The sequence below is a fragment of the Zootoca vivipara genome, chromosome 6 (assembly GCF_963506605.1).
Source record: "Zootoca vivipara chromosome 6, rZooViv1.1, whole genome shotgun sequence".
Taxonomy (NCBI): Eukaryota; Metazoa; Chordata; class Lepidosauria; order Squamata; family Lacertidae; genus Zootoca; species Zootoca vivipara.
Window position 1 is genome coordinate 19,751,228 of NC_083281.1, and position 20,120 is coordinate 19,771,347.

General features: G+C 50.5%; 1 protein-coding gene across 1 annotated transcript in view; it reads left to right on the forward strand.

Moving 5' to 3' along the window:
- NPAS1 (neuronal PAS domain protein 1) overlaps window positions 1-20,120 on the forward strand; it is a 71,832-nt gene that overhangs the window by 34,576 nt on the left and 17,136 nt on the right. The window contains exons 4-5 of the mRNA XM_035120195.2: window positions 10,173-10,262; window positions 17,751-17,925. Of these exons, the coding sequence (XP_034976086.2) occupies window positions 10,173-10,262; window positions 17,751-17,925 (265 nt within the window). The remainder of the gene's footprint in view (window positions 1-10,172; window positions 10,263-17,750; window positions 17,926-20,120) is intronic.

Consider the following 20,120-nt stretch of genomic DNA (forward strand, 5'->3'; position numbering starts at 1 on the left):
ACCACTTCTTGTTGGCATCTGTCTGTCTCGAGAAACCATGGAGTGTGCCTCCGGGGGTGAAGTCAAACCGCTGTGTTTGCAGCACCAAAGTGACCTCCCTGGGGCACAAGCCTGGGCAGCGTGTATGGGGGTCCTGGGCTGCCCAGATGACATGACCCCCCTCTCGGCCCCACTAATGTGGTCCATAGGAAATCAGAGTAAGACGTTTGGCGTCATCTTGGCTGCAGGTGTTGCCGGAAGGAGGCATTCAAGGTGCCACCAACCCCTCTTTTGGACCCCACTCCGGATTTGTGTAGGGTTCGCTCCTGAGCCTTTTCTTGCCTCAAAGATATCACACAAGGCAGTGGAGGTTTAGGATCAGAGTTTTCCTTCCCCTAGATGGGCTCCCTTCCCACTAGACCTCTCTATTTCTGGGTGCAGTGCACTGGCCTGGCAACACACTTTTCCTGGGTTGCTGATTCAAAGGGAACCTAATTTTGCCCGCAGCCAGAGCAGATGCGAAGAGGCAGGAGCGAAAAGGCGAGCAAACTGGATCAATTGAGTTAGAGGATTCTGCGCAGAGGGGGAGCGGAGGTGTTAACCTCGTTTGGCTCCTTGGCCAGGTGTGGCGGCTTCCTTTCCACAGCCCCCTGTCTCCAGCTCGAGGGCTTTTGTTTTTTTGTGTGTGAGAGACTAATTCGGGTTTATTTGGAAGCAATCTGATTTGGCCGCTGGTGTGCGTGGGGAGGGGGCTATGTATAGGGAGGGTGAGGGGGATACAGATGTTGTGCCAGCAGCTGGCTGACAGAAAGCACTGCTGTGGGGGGGCAGCCCTCCATGTGCAACCTCAGAGGGAGCACCATAGCTCCTCTCTGTGTAGTGGAAGCTGTTTGCTGGACTCTGCTTGGATACGAACAAGGCTAATCCTCCCCCCCTTTGGAGTCTTCCCTTCCTCTGCCAGCACTGTTGTTGCCAGAACGATTTGTCTTTTTCCGTTGCTCTGACCATGGGATGCAGGCCCTTAAATCCCTCTCCTGGTTTCCTGACCGCTCTCGGATCCGGCAGCAAGTCCCTTTGTCCTTCCGTCCCATGTGACAGGATAGAAATCCGTGGAACGATGCACGGAATGGAGAAAAGCGAGTGTGGAAAAGTTTATCTCTCTCTCTCTCTCGTAACTCCCAGAACTTGTGGACACCTGAATGTTGGGAAGATTCAGGAGAGAGAAAAGGAAGCCTTCACACCAGCGCAGAGTCAGAGCATAGAGTTTGCTTTCGAGAGACGTAGCAACGGCCACCGGCTTGGATGGCTTCAAAAGAGGATTGGACAAATTCACAGAGGAGAATAAGACTATTGATGGCTACGAGCCACAAACAGCGATGCTCTGCTTCCATATTTGGAGGAAGCAATGCTTCTGAATCCCAGTTGCTGGAAACCACAGGAGGGGAGAGGGCTCTTGTGCTCAGATCCCACAGGCATCTAGTTGGCCGCTGTGAGAACAGGATGCTGGACTAGATGGGCCATTGGCCTAATCCAGCAGGCTTCTTCTTACCTTCCTACATTCCAGGACCACCATGGGCTTGACCCACCGATCTTTCCATTGCTGTATCCTTTCCCCCTTGCTGCTTCCTTGTTGCATCCTCAAAACACCTGCATCCCATGGCCTAGAATCCATCAAGGCTTCCTCCCAGAGCTAGCAAGCTGCATTGGTCAGCTGGTGAGCTGGCCTGTGGGTCCTTGCCTGCCCCAGCCTCGTAGAGCGCCCCACCCACTTCTCCCTATGCCTCGGAGCCCTTTGTGTTCATGGAGACAGGGTCCGCTCTGGCTCTGGGTCCTGTGCACTGTCCCCCATCCCCTCGCCATTCTTCGTCATCCCGTGAGTGCTTCTATACCAACATCTCCTTCCCCATCCCCAGCTTGCCCCCTTGTGCCCCAGTCCCGGCTACACCCGGATCCTCTTTCTCCTTCCTGTTGTTCTGCCAGTTCATGACACAAATGAAGCTTCTCAGTGGTTTGTCCTTTAAGGATTTGCCAGGGCCCGGCCCCAGAACCTAGGAGAGAGAGAAGAGAGAGCTCCGAGGCTTCTGTGCTCTCAGCTTCTGCTGAGCAAGTTGCCTGTTTGGAACTGTCCGTGGTCCTGCAGCTCCTCACCTGCTGGATGGGGAAATGATGCTGCAGGAGGCCTCTCCTCTCAGCTCCTCCAAGCCGTTCCTTGAAGCCCCTCTTTCCTGTGAAGTCTTTGGCACAATCCCTCCATCCTCATGCCTGGGGGCTCTTGGATGCTTTGTCCTGCAGCTTCCATCTGCCCCAGCCAGCATGGGCACCTTGCACGCAGTTATGATCCCTGGTAGGTAAAAGTAAAAAGATAAAGGTAAAAAGTTACATCCAGCCAAAGGCAACTATGGGGTTGCGGCGCTCATCTCGCTTTTAGGCTGAAGGGAGCTGGCGTCTGTCCACAGACAGCTTTCTGGGTCATGTACGCAGCAGGACTAAACCGCTTCTGGCGCAACGGAACACCGTGACGGAAACCAGAGCGCACGGAAACGCCGTTTACCTTCCCACCGCAGCAGTACCTATTTATCTACTTGCACTGGCATGCTTTTGAACTCTAGGTTGGCGGGAGCTGGGACAGAGCAACAGGAGCTCACCATGGTCACATGGATTCTTCAGGTGACACTGGGAGAGGTTCTTGCCCCAAACCCCAGAGAGACACTGCTGCCGGCCAGTGCAGGCAGTACAGAGGAAGATGGAACCCAGTGGTCTGTAACTATTATGCCAATAAAGTTTGAATGAATGAAAGAATGAATGAATGAATGAATATATATACCTGTAGCTGCCTGCGTTCTTAGGAGAAAAGCAGAGGCTGGAGTCAGTGCGGCCTGCTTGCTCAGCAGCTGGTGAGAAGCAGTGCGGGGAGGTTGGTTCACTGATGTGGGGGGCCCACAGAGGGCTCCTTCCCCCAATGAGGGTCCCCCAGAACCTGCAGCTTACACTGCGGCTCTCTCTGTCTCTCTTCCCCTGGTTCTGCTACTTTTGCTACCTGCGCCAAGCATGTTTTTCTTCATGTGCATGTGCTGAAAATCTGGCAAAATGAGATCTAGGGATTGATCCAGGCATACCTCTCTTCCTCACTGTTTATAGCCGCCCCCCCCCCGCCCCCCTGCAGAGACGTCCCCATCATGTGGTGTCAACCATTTAATTGCCACAGCAATGACCTCCGGCCGGCACATCGAAACCACTTGATGATGATAAAAAAAGCAATTTTATCTGTCAGCAGTAATTAACGTGCTGGAATGTTAACGTGGCTGTCGGTTCCATTCATCTCCTGCTATTCCTCTCTCTTTCTCTCTCTCTCTCTCCTCTCCTCTCTCTTTCTCTCTCTCTCTCTCTCCTCTCTTCTCTTCTCTCTTCCTCTCCCCCTCCACACCACCCAGGCTCCTTCGTGGGGGAAACATCATACTTGTGCAAATATATCCCATTGGTATAAAGAGGCATTGTTGCTGCAGGGCAGGCCTCGGGAGAGAGGCAGGGGGTGAGAGATCGGGGGGCTAAGAGGAGCCCCCATGTCCCAGGACAGGGATTATGGTAGTGCAAGCTCCATAATTTTTATTTTTGGGGAGGAGACTCATAGAATCGTTGAATTGTAGAGCTGGGAGGGACGCCAGAGGTCTTCTAGTCCAACCCCCTACAGTGCAGGAATCTCAACTAAAGTATCCATGACAGATGGCCATCCAACCCCTTCTTAGAAAACCTCCAAGGAAGGAGAGTCCACAACCTCCACTGTCTCCTTCAGCTCTCACTGTCAAAAAAGCTCTTCGTGATGTTTAGTTGGAATCTCCTTTCTTGTAACTTGAAGCCATGGGTTCGAGTTCTACCCTCCAGAACAGCATAAAACAAGCTTGCTTCATCTTCCACGTGAGGTATTTGAAGATGGCTATCACATCTCCTCTCCTTTCCAGGCTAAACATACCCAGCTCCGTCAACCGCTCCTCATAAGGCTTAGTTTCCAGGCCTTTGGTCATCTTGGTCCCCTTCCATTGCACATGCCCCATATTGCCAATGTCCTCCTTATATTGTGGCGCCCAGAACTGGACACAGGAGCCCTGGTGGGGTCTGAGCAAGGCAGAATAGAGCAGACAAAGCTACTTGATTATGGGAAAAGACACTGTCTGTGGCTCACTTCATCTGAGGGATGCCAACTGTGAAAGCACACCTGACTTATTTTGGGTGTGAAGCAATACTCGGAGGCACCAAAGTCTGAATTTTGCACCAGGGTAACCCCACCCCAGTTGGAAAACTCCCTTTCTCCGGGCTCCAAAGATTTCATTAGGCACTGCTGGTTCATCCTTTAGCTTATCCTGGCTGGTTCATCCTCTAGCTTATCCTGGCAATCACATGGACTAGAAATTTTGCTGAACTTCTGCTTGTTTAAACTTCCTTTCAGAGCGAAACTACATTTCAGAGGCAAATGTGTTGTGCCCTGACAGACTCCCCAGCCTGTTTATTTTGAATGAGAAGTTTCTTCGGGAACAGGCTATCTAGAGTAGAGAAGCAAAGTGGGATGCTTAACTTCTTCCTGTGCAAATGGCGATGACTCCCCCTTTCCAGCTTTTTAAATGTGTGCTTGTGAGGGTAAATAATGTCTTTTGAACCTGGGGAGGGAAAGAAGCAGGTGATTTTGAGTTCAGGGCAAAGCAGGTGAGGAAAGGGTTACACGAGCCACTTCCATGCTTCAAATCTGCTCCTCCCCACCCCACCCCACATCCCCCTGGGACCAGTACACCAGTTGGCATATAACATGTCATTTGGCCCCGATCCCACTTTCCAGCCCTGGGCATTGTTGCAGCCTCAGAGGGGGCAGGTTAACATTCATCCCTCCATACAGGGATTTATTGCCCGGACTTTGCAAAACGAAAGGAGGGTGAACTCAGCATTGCGCCCTTAAAGTCCTCCCCTTGGAGCTTGCAGAGCCGTTTCTGCCCAACTGCCTTGGGACCGGTTTCGCAAACTGCTTCAAACGTTGCCTTAGGAGAGGACATCATCATCCAGCTTTAAAGAGATTTGGCCGGGGACCCGAAAACTGGGCATTTTTTGGCGTTTGCTAACATTTGCCATGGCGAGATTCAAAGGGGACGTCTGAGGCTTCCGTCCTGTGTCTCCTTGGGGAGCAGCTTCCTGTTTTCTGGAACAGTTTGGAGTGGGGGTGAAGAAGCAAAGGGGGAAAAAACTTTTGGCTGTGGCTCTTCTCCCCTCCCCCTCTCGGCCTTATTCAGCTCTCCTCCCTGGATGAACCCTGAAGAGGTTGCTCTCCCTCTCTCTATCTGGTCTTTGCTCATCGCAAATATTCAGGGCTTTCTTGCTCCTTATTTTGTGGAGAGGGTTTGGTGCCTCCTCTCCTCTTTGCCCAGGGAATTTCCAGATGTTCCTGTACTTTAAAACAGCTGCTTCTAGGTGCCCTCTTTGGGATTGTGCAGATCTTAAATTCACACGGAGGTGCATAAAATTTATGCTCAATTTGGAGAAAGTGGAAAGAAAGTTTTCCTCCTTGTCACGGTAAAACACTGCAATCTGGGGTCACCCAACAAAGCTGAATATGGTAAGCTTCAGGGCAGGCAAAATAAGTTATTTCTTTGCACAGCGCAGGGTTAATTCGCTCCCCCAAGAGGTAAAGATGACCACCAACTTTGGGTGGCTTTAAAAGCAAAGTAGGCAAATCTAGTTAGGGAGAAATAATGTCAATGTTTACATGCACTTTCAAATCTGTTTCTGAAGCCAGAGGTCCCTGTTGGGATGCAAGGTGTACTCTGAGCTTTTTTTTTTTTTAAAGACCCCCACAAATGCTCTCTGTCAAAACTCTCTGTCAAGGTAACCCAAACCCTGACCAGAGAGAGGCTAGGTTCTGTGACCCTGTGGGAACAAAGCAGATTTGCAAGGCTTTCTCATTATTTATTTTCATTTATTAAATAGGTCCTCTGCTCTTGGATCTGTAGATCTCAAGGCTGTTCACAGCATGAAAATGAGAGATAAGAAAAACACGAAATACATAATAAAAACAAGAACAAACAAACAAATGAACCCTTCCAACAAACACATTTAACAGGATATAGGATGTTAGCCAAAGGCCTGCTTGAAGAGGAACATTTTCATCTGGCGCCTAAAGGCGTATAATGAAGGTGCCAGGCGAACTTCTCTGGGGAGAGCGTTCCACAAACGAGGAGCCACTGCGGAAAAGGCCCTTTTTTGGTTTTTAGCAACTGTTTAGCGGTATTTTATCTTGCGTAAGAAGGAGCCCTTCCGAACCAGGCCAAGGACCCTATTCTGTCCAGTATCCTGTTCTCACAATGGCCAACCAGATGCCCACATGGGAAGCCTTTGGGCTGGACGCGCTGCACCAGAACTCTCCCAGCTTGTGATTCCCAGCAGCTGGTTTCCAGGGGCTGGCAGTGGGCACCGGACGTAGCTTGAGTGGTGGGTAGGAGCTGTTCAGGGTCTTAAGCCCCACCCCATCCCCCAGAACACTGAATATCTTATTTGGCAACCCCCCTGGCTCCTGAGACTTTATAGAACTATAGTTCTTTTGCCCTGCCCTTTGTATCAGGCAATTCAATCTATGTTCATTAATCAGCTGGTTAATTAGAAGGTAGTGGCCATTGGACGAATTGCAAGGTAGTCTTCCTAATGTTTACTCAGCATGGAGATAAGATGGAGATAGCAGCCAGGTTTCTGCAACCCACACTGAGGATTCGCAAACATTACACAACAGTATTTTAACTGTTAGATGCAGGTGCTGCTACAATTTTATTGTACTGAACTTTTCGGAACCTCGTCTATATGCCAGTAAAGGGTTGAGATTGGTTGGTTGACAGAGAGTTGGAAGGAACCACAAGAGTCATCTACCCCAACCTCCTTGGGCAATGCAAGAATCTTTTTGCCCAACGTGGGGCTTGAACCCACGACCCTGAGAGTAAGGGTCTCATGCTATACCGACAACTGCTGTTCTTTCTGTTCCAAGCCTGCCTTCACTACGATGACGTTTAGGAATGCCTTTTTGTTCAAAACAAACCCTAATATTCTTGTTGTTGTTGTTTAGTCGTTTAGTCGTGTCCGACTCTTCGTGACCCCATGGACCATAGAACTCCAGGCACTGCTGTCTTCCGCTGCCTCCCGCAGTTTGGTCAGACTCATGTTCGTAGTTTCGATAACACTGTCCAGCCATCTCATCCTCTGTCGTCCCCTTCTCCTTGTGCCCTCCGTCCTTCCCAACATCAGGGTCTTTTCCAGGAAGTTTTCTCTTCTCATGAGGTGGCCAAAGTATTGGAGCCTCAGCTTCAGGATCTGTCCTTCCAGTGAGCACTCAGGGCTGATTTCCTTCAGAATGGATAGGTTTGATCTTCTTGCAGTCCATGAGACTCTCAAGAGTCTCCTCCAGCACCATAATTCAAAAGCATCAATTCTTCGGCGATCAGCCTTCTTTATGGTCCAGCTCTCACTTCCATACCTCACTACTGGAAAAACAATAGCTTTAACTATATGGACCTTTGTCGGCAAGGTGATTTCTCTGCTTTTTAAGATGCTGTCTAGGTTTGTCATTGCTTTTCTCCCAAGAAGCAGGCATCTTTTAATTTTGTGACTGCTGTCACCATCTGCAGTGATCATGGAGCCCAAGAAAGTAAAATCTCTCACTGCCTCCATTTCTTCCCCTTCTACTTGCCAGGAGGTGATGGGACCAGTGGCCATGATTTTAGTTTTTTTGATGTTGAGCTTCAGACCATATTTTGCGCTCTCCTCTTTCACCCTCATTAAAAGGTTCTTTAATTCCCCCTCACTTTCTGCCATCAAGGTTGTGTCATCAGCATATCTGAGGTTGTTGATATTTCTTCCTGCAATCTTAATTCCATCTTGGGATTCATCCAGTCCAGCCTTTCGCATGAGGAATCTTCATATATGCTAAATAAGCAGGGAGACAATATACAGCCTTGTCGTACTCCTTTCCCAATTTTGAACCAATCAGTTATTCCATATCTAGTTCTAACCGTAGCTTTTTGTCCCGCACAGAGATTTCTCAAGAGACAGATGAGGTGATCAGGCACTCCCATTTCTTTAAGAACTTGCCATAGTTTGCTACGGTCGACACAGTCAAATACTTATTCTTAGTCGTAATTCCAGGACCGCTTTGGGTGACTTTTTGTCCTTTGGTATTGACTTGGCTCTAGTCTTGACGTTGCCCAGCCCTTGCAAGCAGCTATTTTGTGGGGTACTTCTTCTGTAGCAAATAACGTTCCTGGGGTGTTGCCATGCCGCCTGTTTTGGCAGAAGCGACAAAGAGCCTTGTGGCACCTTAACAACAGGCACGTTTATTGTAGTTTAACAAGGTTCCGTGAACGAGAGTCCTCTTCATCACATGCAGATTGGCGTCTGACTTCATATTTGGGGTGTGTGTGAAGCCTGGGAGTCAGGAGTGGGAGAGGAAAATCCACTCAGGAACAGCCCCCCTACTCACCTGGTGCTAGAGGAGCCCCTAACTCAACGGTAGAGCGCATATCTTGCCTGCAGGAGGTCGCAGGTTCAGTCCTCATAAAAAACAATCTGTGGTGGATGGGAAAGTTGTGGAAGAGCCCTTCGCCTGGAGAGTCGCTGCCAGCCAGAGCAGGCCAAGCCTGGCTAGATGGGCCAACGGTTTGTCTCTGTGCAAGGCAGCAGCTTACCTTCATAGCCTGCCATTGCCGGGTTTTCTGCGCATACCTTATTTTTCCGTGTATAACACGCCCCCTACTTGTTGATCTTTTTGGGGGGAGGAATTCCCCGTGTTGTTGAGCTTTTCCGGGGTGGGGGTGGGGATACAGTAAACGGATAGGTGTTGACAATCGCTTGCATCGCAGAAGCCAAAACACCTGCCCGATCGCCAGCAGTGGCCGACAATCACACGCACAATTGCCGCAGCACCAGCCAATACAAACCAGCCTTTGTCGCAGCCACCAATCACCAACCCAATCGCCTATGAATCACATGTCCCCCCTACCCACTCTCCGTGTATAAGACAACCCCCGTTTTTTAACACTATTTTGGAGTAAAAAACCCTTGTCTTATACGCGGAAAAGTACGGTACGTCTTTAACATGGGCTGCCAGCCCAATCTGAAGGTGCTTCCTGTTTTAAATTAATTTATCTCCCCCCCCCCCATTTTGCTTACTTGATCTGAACTTAAATATGTTTGCATGCAGTGTTCAACATTCCCCAGGGCGCCAGGTGCGTTTTGCTACTGGTGTGGATCCAATTGCAGATGCATGGAGATCTCTGGGTGCCAGGTTGACCACCCAGTTTAAAAACCTCTGCCTTAGTCCATAGTTAATACCAGTTCCATTTCCACGGCGTGTGTCTCTCCTCCTTGCACACAGGGACAAGTGAATTGTTGTAAGAGCAAGCTGCAGTCAAGTTATGTAGCAGAGATCATAGAATAGTAAAATGGTAGCGTTGGAAGGGATCCTGAGAGTCATCTAGTGCAAACCCCTCGCAAATAGACATTCCTAGGTTTAAGGTGCCACTTGGAGCCTAGCTTATATTGCTGGATTTCTAACACTGCTTGCATGTTGCAAAATCATCCCTGGAGGAGGAGAGAACCCCCTCCCCATCTTTAAATGTGAGGCAGGTAATAGTTTATATAAGTAAAAATAAGGAAGGAAGGAAAAGGCCTTCTGCAATGTTTTGCTTGCTATCCAGCTTGGAAGCTGGCAAGATCCCTTCTCACCCATTAATTAATCAATGGGCTCATTTTAAGCTGCAGTTAATAGCTGCACTGATCAATCATTTTAAAGCTTGCTGCCCTATTTTTAATGCATTGGGTTGCTGGATCTTTTGGGGCACTAAACCAAATAAGGAACTGGATTTACCAAGGTTTGATTTGGGGTAGAGTTTCTAGTCCCTATGATGTAATGCCCTGGGAGTTTTGCAGCAAGGTTTTATGCTGTGAACCACCCTGTGATCTTCGGACGAAGGGCAGTGTACAAATCTAATAAATAAAATCGTAATAATTTTGGAATCTTCCCTACACCTGGACCAACCTTGTTGGTGTGACACATAACTTTCTTTCCGCCTTTCCCCTCTGCTTGGCAAAAGCACCAGCCTGTATTATTTGGAGTGGGGGTGGGGAAACACATCTATATAATATAAATGTTTTTTCTGTGTTCTCTCTCTCCACAGTCTCTGGATGGGTTTGTGTTTGCACTGAACCAGGAGGGAAAATTCCTTTACATCTCCGAGACGGTGTCTATTTACCTTGGGCTCTCGCAGGTAGGAGTTGTGTGAGCTGTGTGCTAAAACATGAATAATACATGCACAGACTGGAAATAAAAGAGGGAGAAAAAAACCCCACTCTTGCGGCCAGATGTATAGCGCATGAGTATTATGCAGCCGGGCGGGGGTTGCGCTGAGAATAGGCAAGATTATTCTCTGCAGTGTCTGCAAGGTGGAGAATCTGCAGGCTCCCATATATACTTTGTGGGCTGCAACCAGATACTGTTGGACAGCTGGAATGGGCAGGAATGGTTGCAGCCAACCCATAATTTGCTTACTATGGCATTCTCTAAGCACGCCTCGCTGGGAGCTTCTGCAGACTTCTGAGGATCTCTGCTGCCATTTTAATAGGGAGAGAGCGCATGTCTGTAGTCCTCATGAGGACAGTCCTTTTTACCCATGCATAAAGGCAGTTGGCTTGTTTAGCTTAGGAGGTTGAGGCCAGACGTGCTAGAGCAGCCTTTGTCAACCTGGTGCCCTCCAGCTGTTTTGGACGACAATTCTCATCCGCTCCAGCCAGCACAGTTGCGCTCAAAAACATCTGGTGACCAGGGATCTAGGACTCCACAAGTGATTCTGGGAGAGGGAACAGGATTGGGCAAGAGCGGGGGGTGGAGTGGACACAAAATGCTGCTGAAATGTGTACAAGGAGTAAAAATGCAACTTTAATCTGACCAAAAAAAATGTATACATACGAATACAATTTCTAAAATGCAGTGAGATACGATCTCAGCTACCCAGAATGACGCCTAAAGGCAAGTGCAGAGAAAAGTGTGGGATAACACTTGCTCTCCTGCAGCAGCAGTTTCTCTCTCCTCTTGCAAACAAATCAGAATGATTGCTCATCAAATAGCCAGTGTAGCTGATCTCCCTGCAAACCAATCTGGATGAATGCTCAACAAACAGGTGGTTTGGAAACGCCCTTAGTTTTGCAAGGGAGAAATGTGCTAAGAGGAAGCCATGCTTGGCAAATCCACACCATGATAAACTCCCGCCCGGAAACCAATGTGTCCCCACTGTGGAAGGACGTGTGGATCCCGAATTGGCCTCCACAGGCACTTACGGACTCATTGTTAAAACCGTGTTTATGGAAGACAATCTTACTCGGCTACAAGTGATTGCCGAAGAAGAAGGAGAAGAAGAAGAAGAAATTATTTATACCCTGCTCCTTCTGGCAGGGTTTCCCCAGCCACTCTGGGCGGCTTCCAACAAAGATTAAAAATACAATAGAACACCAGTCATTAAAACCTTCCCTAAACAGGGCTGCCTTCAGATGTATGTCTGTGATCCCTGTAAGGAACAGCTGCATATTTTTGCATTGCAGGGGGTTGGACTGGATGACACTCAGGGTTCCCTTCCAACAGTATGGTTCTATGATCTATGAGAGTGAGGCATCTCTCTCTCTCTCTCTCTCTCTCTCTCTCTCTCTCTCTCTCTCTCTCTCTCTCTCTCTCTCCCTCCCTCCCTCCCTCCCTCCCTCCCTCCCTCCCTCTCTCCTCTTTCCTTAAATTGGGCTGCCTTTGTGTGCTCAAGCTTGAGAGAGTGAGCTTCCAAGTTCCACAGGATGTTTCCTTGGGCCTGGCTGCATGAGAAACTTTTGAGCCGAAGGCGTCATCCTTTGCCTCCTGGCGAAGTGTGCTCTCCCCATGCTTCAGTGTTCTGGGTCCCACTTCCCAACAGAGAACATCGCTCCCCTTCCTGGCCTGCCGATTTCCAGCCCCCCCCCCCCAATAAACACTTCACAGTCCCTGCCGCATGAATAATTAATCGTGGTAATTATCTCTGCTACAAACGATGCAATTTAAACATGCTTTGTCTGATAATTGATGATCGGCCTTCCTTCTGAGCTGCGATTGATGGGTTGCAGCCAGGGGGGAGGGAGGGGAAGAGAAGAGTGTCCTCTTCCCCCCCCCCCCCCGCACGATCCCAACATGTGCATGTTTTCCAGGAGACCTTGGGGAGGAGGAAGTCGGGAGCAAATTGCAAACCCCAGATTCCACACACCCCGCCTGCGTCTTCCTTGCAAAGCACCCTGGAAATGGTGGTTTGCCCTAAAGGGAGGGAGCGCTTAACCCTATTTGTACCCTCAAAAACATCTGCCTGCCATTGCCTGGACTCCCACTGTTGTCCCAGGTGCCACACTGCTTGATGAGCGACCTCGCAGCAGTGAGCAATTTTTGATTTTTTGCATTGACCTAAATTGCAGGTTTTCGGGGGGGGGGGGGCGGCAAGCTGATTCCACTAAGTATCACTTACATGTTTGTTTAAAGCGTTTTTGTCTGACTCTTTGGCCAAGAAGGATCCCACAGCTTGCAGTCTGAAAATCTGTGGCATGAAAGGAAAAGGCGATGAGGAGGGAGGAGGGGAGAAAGCAAGCTTGGTTCTTCGAGTTTCAAATCTCTTGTAGCAAGCAACTGAGAAGGAAACCGTGCTCGCGGGGAGCCGACAGCAAAAGGAGCCGGTTTGTGAGCGCAGCCAATGGCAAGGCCCTGCTTCCCTTCTCTACTTCTGCTCTGCAGCTTGATGGGACAGTGGCTGCGAGTGAGAGCTGGGACAGAGACGAAAGGTCGCAACCAAGTCTTCACTCCCCGCCTCTAGCCTCTTCCCTTATTAATGCATCTTGTGAAGGGATCATCCATAAAGGCAACAGAAGAGCTGCAGATTCGTAAAGCGAATTGTAAAACGACCGTGGCCATTTCTCCTGAGAGACAGGCCCACTTCCTGTGTGCGAAAGTCACTCAGCGGTGTGTTCTCCCCCACCCCCCCACCCCGCAAGCTTTGCCTCTTCTTTTTAAGCTTTCTTATTTTTCATTTTCACCTTGACAACAAGGCAAGAATGTGAAAGCAGGGGGCTGACGGCGGGATTTGAATATCAGCAGAGGGGAACGTGCTCCGGCCCCGACCAATCAATAGCGCCAATTTCGCTCCGCGCAGTGCCAAACGAGACCTCTTTTGCCTTTCAACTTTCCATTTCCCCTTAAGCAATTAGAGCTGGATGAAGGGGTAAGGGGAGGCAAGGGACCACCCCCGCCAGCAGAGAGCCCTGTTGTTAGGAGGTGTCAGTCGGCTGGCGCCGGGCCCGGGAACAGCAGTTTGTGCAATGTGAGTGACAGCTGCCTCATTCCATCAGCACATCTCCCTTTTGGAGAAGGAGGAAGGAGGAGGAGGAAGAGAGGATGCCGGCAACTGATTCCTCCTGTTCCCGAGGATTCCAGCTATGCAGGAAGGGAAACTGAGACAGAGAAGGGGGAGGGCGCCTCAAGCGAAGAAGACCCAGTTCATCCTGGGGGAATCTGGCTTGAGTGCCACCCGCCTCCCATAGTTGGCATCTGAACCCCGCTTGTTTGCCACAGTCCAGTAAACCCAACTCAGGTGCTGGAATTTAGGCGGGAGCGTTCCAGCCCCCAGGATCCTTTGCTCTTACCCGCCAGGAACCAAACTCTTCAAAGAAGAGCTTTGAACGGAGGCCAAGAGCTTGCAGCACCGATAGGACTGGCTGTAAGTGGTGTGGGCCGCTTTTCTCCGGAAAATACACCATGGAGGCAACTGGGTCAGAATCAGGCCTTATCTGCCCCCGTGCAGAGAAGGGTGACAGAACCAAATGCTCATGTGCAAGAGGTGTATTTTTATTTTGGTCTTGGGAAGATCTTGAGAGGCCCTGCAAGCCAAAACACACCTCCTGATTGTTTAGAATTCAGGATTTTTTTCAGTGTACACACTGCCCATGCTTTGTGGAATCATTATGGGGAAGACATTGTAAATAACGAATCTTGAGCCTGGTTCTTCCCCACCCATTGCTGCTTTCTTTGGATGGCTTCCTTCCTGTGCTTTCCTTCTCCCCCCCCCCACTCCCCGCAATCGGGTTGGGGTGTGCCTGAGAACAGCTGCAGGCTGGGGGGGGGACGGGGAGAGGCAAGGCGACTGCTCCACTTTTCAAGCTGATTTTTGCTCCCCGAGGCCCCCCACTTACAAACTGGGCACTTTCAACCTCTTCTCTGGCAAAGATTCCAGACTGGAGCAAACCCCGGGCAAGGAGAAGGCAGCCTTTGATATAGCATTAAATTGTGATGGAGAGGACCTTGCCGGAGGCCGTAGGAGAAAGGCAGAGGGGACTGGCGGGGGTGGGGGGGGAGAGGAAAAGAAGACAGGTACTGTGTGTGTGTGTGTGTGTGTGTGTGTGTGTGTGTGTGTAGAAGGAAGGTGACTCTTGCATCCCACTCTAAATTTCATCAGGACTCCGCTGGCCAGCTCCTTCTCCATACTGGGTCTGGAATGGAGTCGGTTCGTCTGGGTCTCGTGCATCCCTGAATTATTCTGCGTTTCTGAACTTCCTCTTCAAACAGGAGCTTCAAATGCACTGGAAACGCCTCTCCATCATCTCTGTGCTTCCCTTGAATCCCACCCACACTTTCCCCCCAAATTCCTGCCTTTCACATTTAAAAACAATCAAACCAAAACCACAGCTTTAAGGCTGAGCCTGGCCAACGTGGTCCTTCAGCTCCTTGGGGCCGGCCCAACCGTTAGGCAGTGGGAGGCGGCTGCTTCAGGCAGCAGTTGCTTGGTTGAAGGCATCGGAGGGGACAGAGTTGTGTGTGACACAAGGCTCTCTCTGCATCTCTTCAGCTACCCTGCTGCCCCCTCAGGTGCAGAAGAGGATGCTTGGCAGGGTTGAAGAAAGAGGCAACTCCCAGTCCGGTCAGATTCTGCACACAGAAGGAGGAGTGTGTGTGTGATCTTGGCATTTGCAGCTCATGCAAGACATGCAAGCAGGGTGTGATGATCGGACGCATCACCTGTTTTCCCCTCACTTGGCAATCTAATCTGCAGCGGTCTTCCTGCTGCAGAGAGGCATCCTTAAGAACATAAGAAGCACCTGCTGGATCAGGCCAATGAGTCCAGCATCCTGTTCTCACAGCGGCCAGCCAGATGCCTTTAGGAAACCCCTGAAGCAGGCTTCAAGCACAAGAGCCTTCTCCCCTCCTGCAACGAGCGTTCAGAAGCATTGCCACCTTCCGCCGTGGAAGCAGAGCACCCCTGTTGTGGCTAGCAGCCATTGGCAGCCTTTCCCAAGCCCTGGAAGAGGGGAGCATGGTGCCAGGTGCTGTACAGAATTTAGCAGCGAGGCCAGAGGTGTGTTGCTAACAAGCCTCAGCTCTTTAGAGGTCTTTAACCCTGCAGGAGGGGTCAGTAAATATATTTCCTTTCCTCCGGTCTGCTTTCCGTGTCCCCCCCCCTTACCCGCCGCCCCCTTTTTCTTCCTCCTCCGCCTTCCTCGCCTCTTTCAGTCAAATTGCCCTTTGCTGGTGCATCTTTAATGAGGAGCAGCTCCTTTAGAATGCACCTGACCCTGCCGATACCTCGGCATTATTATTTATTGATCCCTTTCTCCTGTCCGCCCCCCCTCCCAATTCATTACGTTAACCTGAAGTGCTGACCTTTAGTATTCAAATCAGGCAATGCAGCTCCCTGGCTGCCTGCATGCTAATGAGGTGCCCAGGCAGGGTGGCTCGGAGGTCACGGCACTGTGGCAGGGGGGGGCGGGGGGAGACTACCTTTTTATTTTATTTTATTCCTGGGGAGAGGGTGGCGGCTAACAGGGAAGGCTGGGTTGTGTGCTCCTAGCTGCCTTTGCGGGGGCCCATTCGGGCAGCAGCTGCGTTCAGCTGCTGCCTCTCGATGTTTGTGCAGGGCAGGCCCCTTCTGCATGCAGATGTGCCAGCACACCCAGATTCCCCCAAAATCTAGGGTGGAGCCACAAAACAAGAGACATCACACCGGGCAGGAAGGCTGCAGCTTGATTGCGGAGTGCATTGAGGAATGCCTGGAGACTGACACACACACACCCAAAACTCTGGATCCTGTATGTTTCCAAGCACAATTCAAAGTGTTGGTGCTGACCTTTAAAGTCCTAAACGGCCTTGGTCCTGTATACCTGAAGGAGCATCTCCACCCCCACTGTTCTGCCCGGACACTGAGGTCCAGTGCCGAGGGCCTTCTGGCGGTTCCCTCGCTACAAGAAGCCAAGCTGCAGGGAACCAGGCAGAGGGCCTTCTCAGTAGTGGCACCCACCATGTGGAACGCCCTCCCACCAGATGTCAAAGAGATAAACAACTACCAGATTTTTAGGAGACATCTGAAGGCAGCCCTGTTTAGGGAAGTTTTTAATGTGTGACATTTTAATGTATTTTAATCTTTGTTGGAAGCCGCCCAGAGTGGCTGGGGAAACCCACCCAGATGGGCGGGGTACAAATAATAAATTATTGTTATTATCATTATCATCATCATCATCATCATCATCATCATTATTATGTTTTAAAGGTAGAAAAGCATCTGGTTGGCATGCAGAAGGTCTAATTGCCAGTGGCACCACTGGCAGGCTAAATTATCAGGTAGCGGCAGGTGATGGAAGGAACTTCTTTTCTCTGAGAGCCTGGAAGAGCAGCTGCCAGTCAGGCTGGACAGCTCTTCTAGACGGGCCATTGGTCTAATATTGGAGGCAGTGACTATACATTGCAACCCAGAGCAGTGAATCTGCTATTCTCTTTAAAAACATAAAATAAAGACAAATGGGATTCTGCAGGAAGAAAATTCTGGGCATGCATGAACGTGCACGCCCCTCCTTCTCATTATTGTTAATGCGTTTTTGCCCCTCCTGTTCTGCATAATTTATTTTTAGTGCATTGTATCGCCCTGTTTCTTCTGGTCCCAGGAAGAGGGCAAAGGACTACCAGGAATGTATACCTCTTTTAATATACAGTAATACAAATAACTAAGCAGGGCGTTGGAGCCCCCACCCTGGCCCCTGAAAACCTCCTTCATCCACACCTCTGGACTTTGTTGAGCGTTGCCCGCGCACTTTTGGGCAACGAGGACTAGAAACCTGCCTTCTTTTTAAAACAAAAAGCGAAAGCTGGGGTTTTCTGGAGGCTGGATCCTAAAGCCAAGTTCGTGTAAACTTGCTTTGTTAACCTTCAGCGTTTAAGTGGGCCGGAAGAATACTTCTGCACAGAACACTGCTTTGTTGCAGGGGGGGGGGGGGTTGAGGCAAAAATTGAGGGCACCTTCCCCCTGCCCCAGCCCTCCTGCTGCCTTCCCAAAGCCAGATAAGCAAGCAAGGAGGCACAAAGATCTGGGGCAGGGTCCTAAAGCCTCCCTTTTCCGTCCCAGACCTGGCAAAGCACTATGTTTTGGGAAAGAAAAGGGAGAACCCCAGGACCCTGCCAGAGTCCTCACGCCTCCTTCCCAAAGCCCAGCGACATGCTTACCTGGCTGTGCAATGGCAGCACGGAGGGCTGGGGTGGAGGGCTGTCAAATGTTGCCAAGGACCGCTGAAAAAGGCCTCCAGGGCCACGCGTTGGACCACCCTGATCTCGATAAATCTGGGTAAGGAGTAAGAAGGGGATCAGAATGCAGGAGGGCTTAGAATCCCGAAAGATCGAAGCCTGCTTCTGTTCCTGATGCAGCCAGGTGTTCTTTGTCTTCCAGGTGGAGCTGACGGGGAGCAGCATCTTCGATTACGTCCACCCTGGAGACCACCCTGAGGTCGCTGAGCAGCTAGGCCTGAAGCCTCCCTCGGAGACGTCTCACCCGACGCGCCAGAAAGCACCCACTCTGGCCACTGCCACCTCTTCTTCTGGGCTGACGGAGACCTCTGAATCTGGTATGTATGCCCTCTGGGCAACTGAGCTAGGCTCTGCCTCCGAAGTTGGAGGCTGCTGTGCTTACGAATCCCAATTGCTGGTAACAGCAAGAGGGGAGAGGGCTCTTGTGCTTGCTCGGATCCTGCTCGTGGGTTTCCCATAATGGGCGTCTGCTTGGCCACTGCGAGAACAGGATGCTGGACTCGACGGGCCATCGGCCTGATCCAGCAGGTTATTCTTACTTTCTTGTGTGCCCATGCTTCAAGCACACTGGGGAATGAGTGTATTGCAAGCATGGAAACTGTGTCCGGTTGCTCAGGTCATGAGGAACAGGAACTTGGTGCATGCTCAGAGGCGCCCTCTCGCCTCCAGGGAACAAAGCCGTCTGTTTCAAGGAGGAGACCACCCATGGCTCCAAGGAACAGTGACAGGGAATTTCGTTTGACGTTTCTGGATCTCATCAGAGGTTTCTTGGTTGAGAGCCATGATGACTGAAGCCAGTTTAACGTCCAGTGTAGACTAGCCTTTATAAATGAATTAAAACTTGGTCCCGAACTAGTCTACCCCCACCAGTGTCTCTCTTTTTGTCAACTTTCGCAGCCCATCGCCCAGATTCCTCCTCTTCCATAATACTGGCTATATAGCATTTCACTTTCATTAGCTCAGCAATCTGTACAACACCCCAGCGAGGTAGACAACCCCTGCAGACTTGACATTGCAGATTGGGCTTGCTGAGGCTAAGAACATGCACATGACCAAGTGAATTTGTGGCCGCGGCAATGGTTGAACCTAGAATATTACAGCTCAGGCTCCTGGGATCAAACGGCATCACGTGCAGTTGTGTGAGTTTGCGGCCTCTAGTGGGTTTTCTCCCAAGGAAAACGCTTGTGGGAAGCTGGAATCATGAATCAATCTGGAATCCTCTTTCAGAACACTATTTTCTCTTGCAGACAGAGGGGAAGAAACCTGGGTGCATAATTGGAGCACAATGACCGCCTCCCTTCCCCCACGGATGCCTCTAGCTCTACCCACTGGCCAGCATTTCCCTCCCCAGGGAGTTGGTGGGAAATAAATCTTTTGAAGAAAAGGGGAGGGGATAGCCCAGATAGCCGACACGATTAATTTTTAAAGCTACGTGTCTATTTATCTAGTACCAATTTATTTTTGACGGCAGACAGAAACGCAGGCACAGAATCTTCTCACAGGCCTCTGCTCTTCCAAACAGTGGAGCTCACTTCCTTTTCCCCAAAGCTGGAAGAGAATCCATGCAAGGGTCATAGCTCAGCGCCAGAGCATCTGTGATGTGTGCTGAAGGCCATAGGTTCAATCCCTGGTGTCTCTAGGTAGGGCCGGGGAGAGATTTCTGCCTGAAACCCTGGAGAAGGACTGCCGGTCAGTGTTAGACCAAGGGCTGCCAATTCCATGCCCTCCAGATGTGTTGGACTACAATTCCTAGCATCCCTGGCCATGGGTCATGCTGGCAGCGACTGATGGGAGTTGTAGTTCAAAACACCTGGAGAGTGCCAGGTTGGGGAAAAGGCAGAGCAGGCAACACCAGCCTGGATGAACAAATGACCCTGGCCCCATTCACACTGTAAAATTAAAACTCTATGATTCAGCTCTAAGCAGACATGGCTTTCGCCAAAGAATCCTCAGAACTGTTGCCTGTTAAGGCTCGTTCCCCCTCCTAAGTGCTGCAGTTCCCAGATTGGCTTACAATCAATCCCTCCTCCCAGGGAACTCTGGGAATTGTAGCTCTGAGAGAGGAGCAGTGGGTCTCCTAACAATTCTCAGTGCCCTGAACAAACTACAACTCCCAGGATTCTCTGAGGGAAGCCGTGATTGCACAAAGGGGAATTGTAGAATCACAGGATTGTAGAGGGACCACTGGGATCATCTTGCTGTGTTTTTCCTGTGCTGCTTTGATCCTGTTTCGCCCTTGCTTGGCTGCAAGCGTCATTGGGCCGATGGGCCGTTGCTGCCTAGGATCAGGCGGCGAGTCTCCAGTAGCTCTCCCTGCTGCTTCTCCGCAAGCTGACCTAGGGGGGTCAGAGGCTGCCACCGGGTGCCTCGTTTGCCCTCAGCCCCCACCCACTTGCACACCTGCGAAGGACACCGAGGGAGAGAGAGAAAGAGGAGCGAAGCGGAATCTCGAGTCTCCTCCCTGCTCGTTTGGCATCCGCCTGCTCGGCTTTTATCCAGGGAACTTGTGAAA